We start from the raw sequence: 17,606 nt of genomic DNA on the forward strand, positions 1-17,606 counted from the left end.
ACAACATCTGTTGTTCCCTAAGTTGTTAATTTTAGCCATTTTGACTGGTGTGAGGGGGTATCTCATTGTGGTTTGATTTGTATTTCCCTGATTCCAAGTGATATTGAGCGAAATCTCATACTTACTTACGAAAGTACTATGAGTATTGATTTTGAGTTTACAAATTAAAATTAGATAGCAAGCAAATTTGCATATAGCAGAATCTGTGAATAATGAAGACTATATTAGGTAAGAGGTGGTTGTCCAAAATGTTAAATGAATATTTTGGAAGATATTTACATAACCAAATAATATTTATGAATATTAGGATTCCAGTTTACTGTGAAACTGTAACTATTTGGAAATTGAAATCTAAAACTTGTAATTTTATCAAAGTTCTACAGATATGTGTCTTAAGAGTATAATTCTGGTACCAATTCCAGTGTGTATGTGTTTCCCACACCATCAAGCAATTCTCTAGCATCAGCTGGGTGTCCTATAATTCAATTCAATTCTGACACTATCACCTGGAGGTAACATCACATCCTACCAGTTAAGGGTTCAGTCCCACAAGACTGCTACCTGCCCCCCCCCCCCCCATGCCAGTCACAAGTCCAGGTTGTCACCAGTTCTTCTTACTTGCCTATAGATTGGAAGTTCCCATGACCCCTCCTGGAGTTAATTTGCTAGAGCGGCTCACAGTACTCAGAGAAACATTTTATTTACATTTTATTTTACTAGATTTACTAGATTACTGGTTTATTACAAAAAGATAAAACTTAGGAACAGATGGTTATGGGATACATAGGACATGATATGGGGAAAGGGCACATACTGTCTGAGCACACCACTCTCCTCAAGTCTCCACATGTTCACCAACCTGGAAACTCTCTGAATCATGTACTTTTGGGTTTTTATGGAGGCTTGATTATATAGGCATGATTGATTAGATCATTGACCATTGGCAGTTGAACTCAATCTCCAGCCGCTCTCTGCTTGCAGGAGGTTGGGGGAAGGTAGGGGGTACTAGGACTGAAAGTTCCAACCCTTTAATCACATGGTTGACTCCACTGGCAGCCAGTACCCTTGTTTAGGTGCTTTCCAAAAGTCACCCTATTATAACAAAAGACACCTTTATCACTCTCACCATAGGAAATTCAAAGGGTTTTAAGAGGTCTGGGCTGGTAATAGGAACGAAGACCAAATATAGTTGACCCTTCAGCAACAGGGGTTTGAATTCCATGAGTACACTTATATGCAGATTTTGTTTTCATAAATATGGTACTGCAAATGTAATTTTTCTTCCTTATGATTTTCTTTTTTTCTAGCATCCTTTACTGTAGGAATACAGTATATGATACATACAACAGACAAGATTTGTGTTGATCTGCTGTTTATGTTATCAGTAAGGCTTCCAGTCAACAGCAGGCTATTAATAGTTAAGTGTTGGGGAGGTCAAAAGTTACATGTGGATTTTCAACTTTGCAGGGGGATCTGTGCTCCAACCCTTGTGTTCAAGGGTCAACTGCATTTCTTACTATGAATCAAAATATCACAAAGAGATGGTTATACAAAGTTTAGGAAAAATAACAGCCCTAGAGCACCTTACCCACCTTTTCCCTTTTCCAGAGGCAAATACTTTTAACTTTTTTAGTTGATAAATTTTACTTAGTTGTCTTTGTAGAGATACACATAGGACTTTATCATCTGCAGGAACATGGAGAAATAGTCACACAGTGGTATGCAGTGAGAATGCAGATCTGTTTTAAGAGCTTTCAACTAGACCTCCTTTCAGTCCCACCTTTACTCCCACTTCCAGTGGAACCTGTGCCACAGTCTTTGAAAATTTGTTGGTTTTTATGATGTAAATTGGATTGATACTCTCTTTGGTCTACTGTTGTTTTCTGCTGTCTCAGATCTTCTAGGTCAGTTACTAGTCATATATCTTATTTCAAGCTTCATTTTAATTTTAATTTTATTTTTTCATTTTATTATGTTATGTTAATCACCATACATTACATCATTAGTTTTTGATGTAGTGTTCCATGATTCCTTGTGTGCATATAACACCGAGTCTCCATTCAGTACGTGCCCTCTTTAATACCCATCACCGGGCTAACCCATCTTTTGTTTTCTTTCTATTCTCTGTGTGCTTATATGTGTATGCCTTTGCTGTAGTTTCAGTTATATATTGTAAAGAAGTAAAGTTAGATGCCTGTGTTTAGTCTGCCTTTTTTTCCCTGTTAGTTTGAAATACTTAAATCTAAAATTACTCTTTAAGTAATTAAGTCATTTGAACACCACTGTTGATATGTTCTTATAATTTAATTTCCTGATGATCGTGGCATAGAAGAATCTGATATGACTTGTCAAGTAGGTCAGAACAGTGAGAAAGTTATTTTAGACAGAGAAAATATGGCAAGGACTAGAAGGCAAGCATGAAAATGTATGGTCCATTCAGAAGCCCACATGGCTAGGTTGTAGGATATGTATATGGGTGGCAGATTGGAGAGGGTAGGTGAGAGGTTGTGCATGGGAGAGGATACAGATGATGGATGCTACTGATTGTAAAGGTGATAAATCTGTGATTGGGTTGTTTAAAAAAAGGGTCTTTTGTCTACTGTACTGATTAAACTATTTTCTTAGGCAATGGGAAATCATTAGATAATTTTAAGGAGGAGATAGACATGATGAGGTCGGGAGTTTAGAAAGTGAAGAAGTAGTAAGAGGCTGTTAGAATAGTCCTGGTGATAGATGATGTGGACTTGCACCAGGTCTGCTAGTGGGTCAGGGAAGGGTTATATGAGAGGTGTTTTTGGCAGTATGACAAATAGACTATATTAATTTATTCCTTCGTATTTACTAAATGGTTCCTATGTGCCAGATACCGAACGGGTGGTGGTAGGAAAGGGAAAGAGACAAGAAGGAGTCTATTCTGTGCTTGAAGAGCAGATTGGGTAGATAGTAAAAAAGGAGTTGATTTGAGAGGGAAAATGCATTTTATTTTTTTTTCTTGGAGGTACTTGTAACAGCTTCACAGAAGAGCTTAATTTTCTGTATTTTCTGTTTAGTATCTTGAATTTGTAAGAAGTGAAACTGGGTGTCTTCCCTTTACTTCCTCTGTTAGGACTAACAGAAGTAAAAGTGCAGCTGTTGTTAGTTTTGTTAAAAAACAAAATTCAGCTGAGTGATTTTAAAGATTCAGTTGGCTTTGTTCAGTGATTTTTGAATTGGGTGGCATCCCATTTAGCAAATAGAAAGGAACTCCAAAGAGCAGGTACCTGTGAACCCCTGACCTCATACCCCTTTCATACTTCATCTTGAACCACTGTCACTTACGTCCATTATACTTGTGTCACATTGCTTCCTTTCTGTTCCTTAAAAATACCAAGCTCATTCCCACCTCAGGGTCTTTGTGTTTGCTCCTCCCTCTGCTCAGGACGCCTTTTCTCAATTCTTTGTGTAGTTGGCTCTTCTCATCCTTCAGATCTCAATTCCCATATCATCTCACGGGGACTCCTTTGACCATTGTTTTCAAAACTTCCCACCTCAACCCAGTCATCTCTCCCTATGTTCTTCCTGGCACTTCTTCAGCACAAAATTATCTTGTTTGTTGTTCATTTTCTATCTTTTCTCTTTGAAGTGTAAGTTTCATCATGACAGGGACCTTGTTTCTTATTCACTGTATCCTCAGTGCCTAGAATAGTGCAGTATTTGTAATGTTGGTAAATAAGTATTTTTATTAAATGATCAGACACTGGATTAAATATCTCTGAAGTAATGATTTTCAAATTTTATTCATAGCATTTTTGATGAGGCATAGTTAGCATTTTTTAATCTAAGTAAAATCATTTTTAAGATCTATTAAATCTTTAAGCCATTTGAATATTATTTAGTGCATTATTATTTTGATAAAGAGTACCTGGACCACTTATTTAGTTAATGTTTCTACCAGAGGCCGGTAATAACATATCCATATTTGAATGGAGCCTGGTTGGTTGATGGCAAAAATTTCTTGGGAGTAATGAGGAATTTAAACCATTTAAATGGATTGTAACTATTTGATTTTTCCAAGTGGCACAGCAGTTAAATAAAAGTATTAAGTATTTTTTTTAAAAAAAGCACAAAAGAATTCTTCAGAAATAGTAGAGATGTTGTGGGTATATGCTAAGGTTAAGATACCCTGAAATTTACAAAGTTGCATTAAAGGACATACAGGGTGGGTTGGTTGTACCCATCACGAAGTTCACAGAGGTCTTTGTGGGTAGTATTAAGATGAGAACTCTAGAGATTCTCTTAGATTTCACAATAGCCCAAAATGTTTTTGTACATACAGCTAGAGAGAAGTTACTTGCCTATAATTTTCCAATTAGGTTTTATCCTCTAGCCTAAAATACACAGACATTGGTGCCATGCAGGAAAATAAAAATTATAAATAGTCTTTTTATGAACTGGTTGATGTAAGAGGAAATAGATAGCTCTTTTTATTAGACCTCATTTTGCTTTTCATTTTTCTATCCTAAGATTGAAAACAACTTTAAACATGTAGTATGGGGTATTTATTCTTCACAACATTTCCATGAAATCATATCCTCATTCCAGCTTAAAAACTTTCTAAGAAATTGTAACAATTTATAGGTCACATGATTAGAAAATAGCAGCCTTGAAACTAGTAGATTTCCTTTTGCCCATACCATGTTCCCTCTCCCACAGTTTCACTGTTTTCAGTATCAGCGTAAAAATTTTGATTTGAACCTTTGCATTTATTATCTTTTTAAGGACAGGACCGTTTTGTTCCTAGTTTCTGAAGTAAAGAAACTGGTTATTTTAGCTGTGGAGGAAGCAACGGAGTTATATTTAATTTTAGCATTTAGAAATGAAGTTAGACTCGATGTGGCAGGTTTGACTAACTCCTTTTCATTGTACTTTTTAAATCTACAGATAGTTATATATTGGTTGATTGACATGTCAGTAAAAACCCGCCGTATTTATTATACTTCACAATATATTTTTTTAAAGTTTTCTTTATTTATTTGACAGAGACACAGCAGGAGAGGGAACCCCACAAGGAGGGGGAGTGGGAGAGGGAGAAGCAGGCTCCTGCTGAGCAGGGAGCCCCATGTGGGGCTGGATCCCAGGACCCTGGGATCATGACCAGAGCCGAAGGCAGATGCTTAACGACTGAGCCACCCAGGCACCCCCACAATATTTTTATACCTCTTAGTGTTAGGAAAGTGTGTTTTTGTGTTTATACACATGTCGCGGTAGTACGGGAGTTGGAACGGGTAGAATTTTCAATTCTGGTCCTTAAATTGGTTCATCTGTGAGGGTATTTTGGTTAGCAATTTTTAAATTTGGTTTGTAAACATTGTGTTTAATATATACAAAAAAGAGAAGTTTTGTAGAAGAACTCAGAGATAACGAAGACATTAGACTGCTTTCAAATTTATGGGTGGGATGGGGGCACATATCAACAAGTACATAAAAAACAAAACAATATATTAAGTATAATGGGAACATAGAACAGGATAAGCAATCTTTAGTGGAGGAGTTTGGGAGAAACTTGTAGAGAAAGTGGAATTTAGGAGGCCTTCTTCTGGAAATCCCCCGTGTTTTGGAAAGACGTGTTAATTTGGGCGCAGAGGTAGAAAGTGTAGGAAATGTAGTGTGGGGGAGCCTGGGTTGGCTCAGTTGTTAAATGTCTGCCTTTGGCTCAGGTCATGATCCCAGGGTCCTGGGATTGAGCCGCACGTTGGGCTCCTGGCTCCATGAGAAGCTTGCTTCTCCCTCTCCCACTCCCCCTGCTTGTGTTCCCTCTCTCACTGTATCTCCCTCTGTCAAATAAATAAATAAAATCTTAAAAAAAAAAAAAAAAGGAAATGTAGTGTGGTTGAAACAGGATGTATGAGAAGACGGATGGTAGCAGTAATATTGGTAAGTAGGTTAGGGTGAGATTTTAGAAGGTCTGAATATAATTCTAAAGGGTAGTGGGTCTAAATAGTTTTCTAAAGGCAGTAGGGAGTGATCTGAGGTTGTTGAACAGAATAATGCTGAGATCAGGGCCTAAGGAGATTTACATAAACTACCTTTTAAAAATAACCTGTGTTCAGGATGCCTGGGTGGCTCGATCAAGTCCCACATTGGGCTCCTTGCTCAGCGGGGAGCCTGCTTCTCCCTCTGCCTGCCGCTCCCTCTGCTTGTGCTCTCTCTCTTCGATAAATAAAAAATAAAATAAAAAAAATAACCTATGTTCCATTTTGTCTAAAAGTTTCTGCTATATTAAGTTCTGTATATGTAACATTGATTTAACTAATAGTAGTGTTTTTGGGTGAGTTAGTAAAGGAATTCGGAGAAACTCCTGTACGTTATTGGAATTGTTAGCCTTTATTGATTTGTGGAATGTTTGGCTAGGTGGCAGACATTCTCTTAGGTGAGAAACTAAGGCCAGAGAACTCAGAAACGTACTCAAAAGCACATAGCATTTAGCGTCAGAACTTGGATCTAGAACCCAATTCTTCTGACACTTAGTCATAGCTTTTTCTCTGCTCTACTTCCTCTACTGCATATTATAATGTACTGGAGGATTAGAGTCATGAAGGAGGAAAGATGCCTCTTTTTTCCCCTCTAGGGTGTTTATATGTAATCAAATGACGTGTAGCTATACTGCTTCTCTTATTTATTTATTTAGCATTTTATTTATTTATTTGACAGAGACAGAGAGCACAAGCAGGGGGAGCAGCAGGGAGAGGGAGAAGCAGACACCCCGCTGAGCAGAGAGTATCCTGGGATCATGACCTGAGCCACCCAGGCGCCCCTCATTTTTATTTAAATACCGGATTTATTAGTACAGATCAGTGCTGGAAGAGCCATCAGGCTTCAACACTTCTTTCCCAAGTGAACACTTGTAGGAAGCTTCATCTTAGAGAGTATGTAGGATTTGAACTGACTTAAGAGGATGGATGAGTGGAGAAAAGGAATGAGAATAACAGCAAAAGCCAAGTGTCAGGGACAGACATAAGTTGTTTCCGAGCACCGTGAGAGTCGTTACTAGAACAGAGAAATTTGTTTCAGAATAATGAGAGAAGTGCATTGTAACATGTAGTATTTGATAGACTGCCTTTTTTTCTAACATAGGGAATGGTTAAAAACCTGACCATTTCTTTGGCTACGAAGAGTACCTGTGGGTATTACTCTATTTGATAGTGAGATTTTATAAAGGCAGACTTAACATACGATCTCCTGTAGTCCTCCATTTCCTCCACCCGGGCTTTGACATCACCAGTGCATTTTGTGTGGTCCTTGACATGGTAAAGAATAATTTCAGATGTTTTGACAAGGTGTAATGATTAAAGCAGTGTTAAGGAGAGCATTAGCTCAGACTAACTGACTATACCAAGATTTAAACATTATGCCTACAGTTAGCTCTGTGGTTTTATAATTGGATTATTTCTATATCTTAATACCCCTCCTTCTATCAGATCAGTTGATCAAAAAAGATTAAGATTCTCAATTCAAGGTACCCAGTAAGCTTTCTATGCTCTTTTTTTTCCTGTGAATTAATTTTAATGTCATAATTTAGCATTAAAACAGTTGGTTCAAACTGTCATGATAATAGACTGTAAACCTGTATTCCTGGACTGTCAGAATCAAAGAAGTTGGAAAGGCTTTGGAAATAATCTTAATTATTCAGGGAATCATTTGTTGACTTATTCTTGTTGTTTATATTCATGTGAAATTTGGTGTCTCTGGGTGTGCTTTGTCAGATGTCTGATTCAGAACACTATCTCAGCATGCTGTAAAGCCTGTTTTAAAAATAGGTATGAGCCACTTGTGTCACTGAAAGGTGGTTGACACAATGGAAAAACTACTAAATGAGTTTGCAGAGCAAACCTTGCCATTACTGAAGAAAGGCTTGTGTTGGTTTTTTTTAAATAGAATGTTTACTTCTGTAGATCCAAATAAATATAAATAAAATATTTATAACATTCCATATACCCTGTGTCCTATTATAGTTGATTTTCAAAATTTATTTCTAAGTGTAGCTTGATATAAACCAAAGTATATTAAAAATTACCTTAAAAAGATAATAAAAGATCATTTTATTTGAAGGAGGCAATGTTTTCCTCACTTCCATTGAAGCTTTTTAAAAAAATTATTAGTACTTGTATGTACCCACTTAAATATTCCCCAAATATGTTAAATATCTCATACAATTAATATATGGAGTGAATAAAAAACCCTTTTACATTTCGTATATGAAATGAATATTATTTACACTCTTGGGGGATTAGGAGAGGATCTTGGTAGATAATCTGGAATTTTTGTTATTAAAGATTGGGTGAAGTGAAAGGAGGCTAAAGTGAAAAGTTGATATTCTCATGGTTTTTGTACCATTTTTTTGTAGTTTGCATTTGGCAAGGGAGGGGGCAGGAGAGGGGAGAAGGAGAGTTCCGTCCAGTTTGGAAAACATGTGTCTCGACAAGCATGTGTCTCAACAAATATAATGAAGGTGTAATGTTGTTATGAACAGTTCTGTAGCAGAATCAGTGGAAAAAACTTGTGGGATAAAATGTGTTAAAGCTGATGAATTACCCCCAGAGGTCTCCAGGACAGAAAACCCAAAATGGGAGATTTTAAGTCAGTAAGGGAAAGCTTCCCCAACTGGTGGGAGAAATGAAAGTAGCCACACCTGACTGAGAAACTTCAGTGGAGGTGAACTTTGAAATCTCTAAATACTCCATGTACATATAGTTGGGAATTGACACTGTGATTTTATGATACTCTGGTAGCTATTTTTATTTTAAATGTCAACAAAAACCGATTGCATGCATTCCTTTTCTAAAACATTTGCAATGTTTTAAAAAGGAAATACAAATACTTCCCAGTTCCTGGCTTGCAGAATTTTTAATATAAAAATTAATAATAAAAATAATTATAATTGAACAGCTGCTATATATCCTGGACTGTGGTAGGCATTTTATGTATCATATCTCATCAGTCACAGAAACCCTCAAGGGGATGAATAGGTAGTTATTCCTATTATACAAGTGAAAGAAACTGAGGTGAGAGAGACTAAATTACTTCTTTTTTTTTTTAAAGATTTTTTATTTATTTATTTTTGAGAGAGAGAGAAAGCACATGGGGGGGAGGGTCAGAGGGAGAAGCAGACTCCCTGCCGAGCAGGGAGCCCGATGCGGGACTCGATCCAGGGACTCCAGGATCATGACCTGAGCCGAAGGCAGTCGCTTAACCAACTGAGCCACCCAGGTGCCCGAGACTAAATTACTTCTTAAATATTATATACTAGATAGTATTTGAATCCAGGTCTTTTGACTCTATGCTCCTTCTGTGAAAAATGCCAGGGCATTTGTTGGGAATTTCAAAACCTAGTTTGCTTGAATTTTGTCAGTTAAAGACAGAATTGGGAAAGGTAATAAAACAATCTGGTTTATAACACTGTCAAAAATACAGGCATCGAATAAATTCTGACTTAAATTTTATTTAGAGATTGATCATCCGAACGTTTGACCTTCCTGATAGTAATTTTCTTTAAATTTGAATCCTAATATGCTTCCAAGAATGATTTATAAACCTCTGGTATTCTGTGGACTCTGGGCAAACTCTGGAGCTGTAGCATCTATTTGTACAGTCACAGATCTGTGCATGCTAGGATCAGCTCACTACGGTGCATTACTCCCTGGATTTTTCCGAAATCCTCTGTAGCCTTGGATGATCCTGGTTTGTAATGAGTTCTGGGGCAAGTGTCTGCATTTGAACCTGTTTAGGCTCATCCCTAACACCATACCAGATGCCCTCCATGCCAGCCGGGTTTTATGACCAGAGAAGTATTCCAGAGTTAACTGGAATCAGCCTGGAATTAATTCTTTCCAGGGCTAAGGAGCCATTAGGTTTAGTATGCAAAACTGTTTTAGGCAAACACAAACAAGATGCCTATGAAATGGTCTGTGGTAAATTTCTAAATATTAGCAAACTGATATCTGGGAAGTCTTTAATATTAATTATTTCTGTGTAATTAACTCTAATATTGGTTTAGTATTTAACATAAATTAATTAAGTTTTTCCAGTTATTTGATTTTACTTCAAATTGGTGTTTACTGAGTGCTAGGGAACATTAAATATGATTATAAATTTTGGCATCTTTATCAAGCCGTCCTTAAGCAACGGTAATTGGCGTTAGTTCCCAGATAGGAACAATAGCAAAACCGATCTGTTACGGAGTGAATGAATTGATTTCTATCATATATGAATTTATAAATGAAGACTTTGCAGTATAACCTGGGAGATTCTGAAATTTATTTAAAAGGCTTATTTTTTAAAAAATCCATCGTGTTAGAAAATTCAGGTGTTTAATTCACATAGAAAGATCCTTTTATTATGGCAACTGATTTTTGTTTACTTGAGAAGAATGTGTTGCTAAAATAGTAATGAGGAAGGGTGTAATATAAGTATAGTCATACACCCCTTGCTCTGCAAGTAACCAGAGTGTTAAGTACGCATGTTGTTCAGTCTCCTTTTTTGAAGGTGGAAGTAAAGTCGTCTGTATGTTTTTCTCTCTTGCACAGCCTAAAATGACGAATGTGTGATTTCAGTGGAATAAATGGCGTCCAAAGTCACAGATGCTATAGTCTGGTATCAAAAGAAGGTAAGTTCATAGTCAAAGTTTTCAACCTTCTAAATATTCTTATTCTAAAAATGTGTACTTTTTCTTTTGGTGCCATGGAATTATGTCAAATATTATCTGAAATAATGACAAATAGATTTCAGGATCTTTCAAGTGGAAGGGGGAGTATTTTGGTTTCCCTTGTGTTAATTTTACTTCTAAAGAAGTTAGAAAGATGATGCTTAATGCTATTTTTTCCTCCACTTTTTATTTCACATTATTAAAGTAGCTAGATTAATTATTTTCAGCTATAATATAAGCCAGATTTCCAGGATTTTGAATATAGTTTGCATTTTATAAAAGCATTACTTTTTTCTTGCATTAATTTCTTTTATAGCTATGTTAGCAGAGCTGTTATAATTTTATAACTGTTTTATATTGAGAAACTATAGTCTTAACCTCTTTCTTTTAAGTTACAATTCAACAGCTGAATCTTTTCAGTAAAATAAACCTTTGAGGACTGTATTTTTCAAACCAAAATATTAAAATGTTTATTTTGATGTTTTAGGATTAGTTGTCATAACTACTTAACTAGCTGTATCCTATACATTTCAAAATAAGTTTTGCAAAGTAATTTTTTATGAAGTGAAAGAGAATAAATCACTTTTTTGAAAATACAGTAAAGTATTTACTGTACTTGTGTAGGAGAGTTTACTCCTGAGGAGTGTTGTTTACACTCTTTAAAATGTATGTTGTTATGTATGGTATTTTCAGTTTTTAGTGTATGTAGTGAATTATGTTTCTTTTCATACTTTAAAACATTTTTGGTACCTTATTCTTCAGGTCCCTATTCACAAAATATAATTATTTATATATTGAAAGCTTTTCCCATGGGGGGTAAAATCAGACAATTTGTAAATTCAGTTGAATTGGGAGTTGTAATTAGAGTGCTTTAAAGATTAAACAGACCCAAGAATACAGTCCATCTTTAGATGTGTTATTTATTTTCTATGTAGAACATACCACAGATACACACTATCACGTTTCATACAAGGTACTGATTCAGAAGTACTGACATTGATCATACTATTAATTTAGTCTTTTGTAGCTCTATGTTAGTATCATCTTTGCCTTTAAACTCCAATCAGCTTCAAAGTGAATTAAATAAAACCAAAAATTATTTTGTATTTCCTACATAGATCTTTGAAAGCGTTTCTCTTATTGTCTACTTATGAGAATTAATAATGTTTATTGAACATCTAATCTATTTGGCTTTTTATGTTAAACATTTTGAACTTCACTGAAGATCATTTGTAGAACATCCTAGGTTGACCTTTCTTGGTAACAGAGGGTTTGAAATATTATACTTGCATTCAGTGAGTACACTAATACCCTTCTTATCTGAGGGTCATTTACCTAGCAGCTTTGGATATGTGCAACCAAAAAATTCTCCAGAGCAACCATCACCGATGTCACAGATTGTATCTAGCAAATGTGATCACACATTTTGTGTTAGTGAGCCACCAGAACTATTAACCAGATTTTTATTCTATTTTTTAATTGTGCTTTTAAATTTAATTTTCTTGAAGAAATACATGTGAATACTTTGAAATATTACTGTTTTAAGGCCTATTAAAAAAAAAATAGCAGCAACTAATACTACCATTCTCTATCCTTACCCAACCTCTGGAGTTTTGCTCCCCAGAGGAAATTATTTTAAATTCTCTATAGCTTAAACCAAAGTTCTACTCCTCATCCCTGGTAGGGAATTAGGAAGGATGGGTTGCAAATGTGGGGTGTGAAGTTTTGGTTTTCATAACTACTTTTGGGGGAATGCTGACATTTGTGGGTTGGAAATCAAAGATACTAAATGTCGGGGCACCTGGGTGGCTCAGGCATTAAGCGTCTGCCTTCGGCTCAGGTCATGATCCCAGGGTCCTGGGATCGAGCCCCCGCATCGAGCTCCCTGCTCAGCGGGGAGCCTGCTTCTCCCTCTCCCACTCCCCCTGCTTGTGTTCCCTCTCTTGCTGTGTCTCTCTCTTTCAAATAAATGGATAAAATCTTAAAAAAAAAAAAATACTAAATGTAATACAACACTCTAAACTAGGGTTGGCAAATTTCTTCCGTAAAGGGCCATATAGTAAATATTTTAGGCTTTGAGGGCCATCGGGTTTCTGCAACAGTTACTCAGTTCTGCTGGCTGGTTTATAGTACAAAAGCAGCCATAGATAGTATGTAAGTAAATGAAATGAATGGGGACGACTGTGTTCTAATTCAGTAATTTAAGAAGACAGACAGTGGCTAGATTTGGCCACAGGTCTTAGCTTGCTTATCTGTGCTCTAACATAGCCCCACACAACAGAGAATTGCCCTGCTCAAAATGCAGCAGGGCCCTGTTAAATTATATTGATTGTTTTTTTTTAAGTGGTATTTGCTTTATGATTTTAAACCTTGTTTTTTCTTGATTATTTCATTATAGATGTTACTTGTTGACTTCTGACTGTATGATAAAGATTTAGTCCCAGTCTTCCTTCCCCCAGTCCTCCCAAATGACTACAAATTTTGGTTAAATCAGTATGCAAGCTTTGTTGTTTAGAACTGTGTCATGTAATATACGATATTTTCTGGCTGTGCAACTTTTTTCCCCTTTGGCTTGATTTTTCTAATTCTTCAAAGTCTCTGATAGAACAATGAAACTCCTTTTGTTGTAGTCTGTCACATTCAAGTACTCCAGTAGTTAACTCCAATAGTTCATTCCCGCCCCCCTTGGGAATGGCCTCCTAGAACTCTGTCCCATGCTCCATGTTTGGGGGTTGTTCGCATGTTACACCTCTCATCTGCCATCTTGGTATTATTCCCTTTTATCATTAGCCTGAGAGCTCCTTTCACTGCTCTTAGGTCATACAGACTTGTTTTTTTCTTAAATGTATGTTTATTTAAAAAGTCTTTTAGAAGGGGTTATGTTTCAGTGCAAAGAATGCTTGGGTACTGATGCTGATACTTGCTGATTATTTGACCATGGGTAAATCATTTCATTTCTTTGAGGTTCACTTACCACTCTCTACATTAACTTGATAAGGTTCTCAGACTCTTTTCAGTCATGCATCCCTTTGAAATTGTGATGAAATTTCCAAGTTCTCAGGATATTATTTCCAGAAAAGTGTATCTAATATGTAAACACAACAAAATTTCACATCTGATTTGAACCCCATAAGTCTTAGATTAAATAATTTTTGAAACATTAGTATTTTAACATTCTTTGATTTTGTGACTACCATTTGATAATATTCAGCTTAGCATCACTATAAATAAAAACCAAGCAATGTTCACCTTGAATTTTCTTGAAAAAAAAACATATATATGTATATATGTTTAGTTGTAATTCACTGTAGTGTCACCTTTCTCACTAGAAAATGGTGACATATTTATATTTTTTTAGTACTGAGCACTAGCTAACCTGAAAGACCATGACTTGATTTGTAGACTGTTGTGACCACGAACTCTAATATCAGATGTGAAATTTCCAAGAGAAAATAAAAACAAAAATTTTTAAAGTATTAAAATGTGTGTAGAAGATCTAATTAGATATCAGGTACCTTTTAACAAATTATTCTGTGCATTATTTATTTGAGATTTTTAAAAGTTCTTTAATATCTAATTTTAAACTTCATTTTGTACTATTAGAGCCATCCATAGTCATGAATAATTTGAAAGTTCCTGTTGAAACAAAATAATTTTCAGTCATTAATTCGGAGGAACAATTAATGCTTCAAGAGTGGAATTAGGAGACCCCAGAATAGTTTCTATTAATATCGGGTTGTTAAATGTTTTTTATAACATAATACTGTGCTTTCATATTTCTAGTTTCTTGTTCCTAAGGAGAGGGGATTATTTGTCTTTTGGAAGTCATTCTAAATAGGCGCCTGGAGTTATGTGGTTTCAGAGATAATTGACACACTACGATGTTGACCCATAGGATTTCATTGTAAATACGCAGGTCAAATTATGAGAGAATGAGGTTTTATTTTCAGAGGTGAATATATAAGAGAAGGGTGGCCCAGAAATAACCCTCAAATCTAACTTCATCTGTAGAAATGAGAAAAAACTGTATGATACAGATCTTGGTCCTTACCTTTATGGAGTCAATATCCAGCAAGAAAGTTTGAATGAATATGTCTAATGGCTTTTAAATATAAGCTAACAGTGGGATTCATTTAATGTTTAATTTTAAATGAGAAACTAGTCTGAGTAACATCAACTTGACTGACACTTGAAATTCTCTACGTTTTTAGTAAAGTTCAGTTTTGTGTGTGTGTGTACTAAGTACCTACATAGAGCATTTCAGAGTTGCACAGATGATTAAGTGTTATGTCTTGGGGCACCTGGGTGGCTGTCAGTTGAGTGTCTGACTCTTGGTTTCGGCTTAGGTCATAATCTCATGGGTTTTGAGATCGAGCTCTTTGCTCTTAGCAGGAAGTCTACTTAAAGATTCTCTCCCTCTGCCCCTCCCCTAACTTGCAAGCTCTCTCCCGAGTTCTCTCCAAAACACATAAATAAACCTTAAAGAAGTATTAAATTTCAGCTTTTAGGACGCCTGAGTAGCTCAGCTGGTTAAAGATCTGACTCTTGATTTCGGCTCAGGTCATGATCTCAGGGTGGTGGGATCAAGCCCCATATCAGGCTTCACACTCGGCACAGAGTCCGCTTGGGATTCTGTCTCTCCCTCTGCCCCTACCCCCTCTCATGCTCTTTCTTGCAAGCGTGCTTTCTCTCTCTAAAATAAATAAATAAATAAATCTTTAAAAAAAGAAAGAAAGGGTCGTGTATTCCAATTCTGGCTTATGAGATGTGAAGCTTCTGAGACAAGTCTGCCATCTCTTAAAAAGAGACCCAACAATATTAATAGCAAAAGTTATATGACATTTATTGTGTGCCAGGCATTTTCTAATTGCTTTACATTTATGAACTAATTCAACATAGGTAAATAAATGAAATGAAAGAGAAGGTCTGGGGTTACCTGGCTGGCTGAGTCGGTGGAGCATGTGACTCTTGATCTCAAGGTTGTGAGTTCAAGCCCTGTTGGGCGTGGAGCCTACTTAAAAAAAAAAGAGAGAGAGAGAGAAGGTCTGTTGCCTGTTTCTGGACATTGTGGGTGATGCTCTGCTGCCTGAAGCTGTCACAGTGACTTGCTTCCATGAGGGGAGCTTGTCAGCAGGCTGGGGATGGCAAAGGTGACAGATGGAAAGAACCTGAGTTTTTCAGGATTTTTGAGCCACAGAATTAACTCTGGAAATGTCCTACTTAGGAACTTCTTATTTTGAGAGTTAATAAATACCTTATTTTTTCAGTCACTTGAACTGGAGTTTTATTTCCTTACGGCTGAAAGGGTTCTAAGTTATATACAAGAAATGCATTCTAACAGGATGTTGTTTCCTATGCAGTCCTCTGTTGCCTCTGAATGGTTATAGTAGTAGATAGCAAATTAAGGCCTGCCAAAATAGAAGTACTGAGCCTCAGACAAATGGGTTTATTATATTTTCTCTATTAATTTTTTCTTTTTTTTTTTAAAGATTTTATTTATATATTTGACAGAGAGAGACACAGCAAGAGAGGGAACACAAGCAGGGGGAGTGGGAGAGGGAGAGGCAGGCTTCCTGCGGAGCAGGGAGCCCGATGCGGGGCTCAATCTCAAGACCCTGGGATCATGACCTGAGCCGAAGGCAGACGCTTAACAACTGAGCCACCCAGGCACCCTAATTATTTTTCTTGAACCGTGTTCTCATATGTACTATTAAGTCTTTAATGTAATTTTAGACTACTGTGACTCATAGTATGTTGTGGTTGAAAGAACACTTGTATTTGATGTTGTGACATCTATCAGCTTGTAATATTGAACATGTTACTTAATCTCCTGAGCCTCAGTTCCTTCTTTTGTAAACTGAAGATAGTCATGGCTCCCTTATGTGCCTCACAGGGTTATGAAGGAGTAAATCTATTTTAACTATGATTTTTAAAAATTTTTTAAAGTGGTTTATGAATTGCTTAATAAATACGAAACATCACTCTTAAAAATAATATTAGTTATGTATTTTATGAGTTAGGATATAATAGATGAAGAATTAGAGTGGTTTTGTGTACTGAACAGTTTCTTTAATAACCATATTTATAGTGCACGTATTCCTCCTTCCATCTGGCCAAAGAGGTGGCTATATGGCTAAGATAGGACCAGAGATGGTACCTCATCTCCTTGGCCATAGTAATTGGCCCAGGTATATCTGATGACCTAACTAACCTTCTACAAACCCTTTTTCAGTTAATTAATTAATTAGAGAGAGAGTGCACATGGGCACGCTCTGGGAGTGGAGGATAGGGGCAGGGGGAGAGGGAGAGAGAGAATCCCAAGCAGGCCCACCGCAGAGCCCGACAGGGGGCTCAGTTGTACGACCTTGAGATCATGACCTGAGCAGAAATCAAGAGTCGGCCACCCAACCGACTGAGCCACCCAGGTGCCCCTGACCATTTTCTTTTTAATTAGAGCTGATGGAAAAGACCTTTTTACTTCTTTCAAGGAGCTAGAAGGATGAAAATCAGCAGCCAGAAGAGAATGAGACAGCACCAGAGTGGGTCAGGAATTGGGAAAAAAGAGACACCACAGGCCACCATGGTGCTCTAGTCCGTGGATTCACTCCATCCTGACATTCACTTCACCCCTGAACTTTGAGTTGTTTAGCCATTCAGCCAATAAAGACTCCCTTTTTGTTGATGCTGGTGTGAGTTGGAGTTTTACTTGTAAAAGAGTTCTGACTAATGCAGAGGCAATATATACACATTTTTTAAAATTTTTTGTTGTTATGTTAATCACCATATATTACATCATTTGTTTTGGTGTACTGTTCCATGATTCATTGTTTGTTCATAACACCCAGTGCTCCATGCAGAATGTGCCCTCTTTAATACCCATCACCAGGCTAACCCATCCCCCTACCCTCCTCCCCTCTAGAACCCT

General features: G+C 36.7%; 1 protein-coding gene across 2 annotated transcripts in view; it reads left to right on the plus strand.

The window, feature by feature from the left end:
* The window catches only part of PHTF2 (putative homeodomain transcription factor 2), a 112,789-nt gene that overhangs the window by 15,270 nt on the left and 79,913 nt on the right, over window positions 1–17,606 (plus strand). For both annotated transcript variants that reach the window (XM_027574515.2, XM_027574516.2), the window contains exon 2: window positions 10,563–10,642. In XM_027574515.2, the coding sequence (XP_027430316.1) occupies window positions 10,598–10,642 (45 nt within the window). In that variant the 5' untranslated portion in view covers window positions 10,563–10,597. The remainder of the gene's footprint in view (window positions 1–10,562; window positions 10,643–17,606) is intronic.

The sequence above is a fragment of the Zalophus californianus genome, chromosome 12 (assembly GCF_009762305.2).
Source record: "Zalophus californianus isolate mZalCal1 chromosome 12, mZalCal1.pri.v2, whole genome shotgun sequence".
NCBI lineage: Eukaryota > Metazoa > Chordata > Mammalia > Carnivora > Otariidae > Zalophus > Zalophus californianus.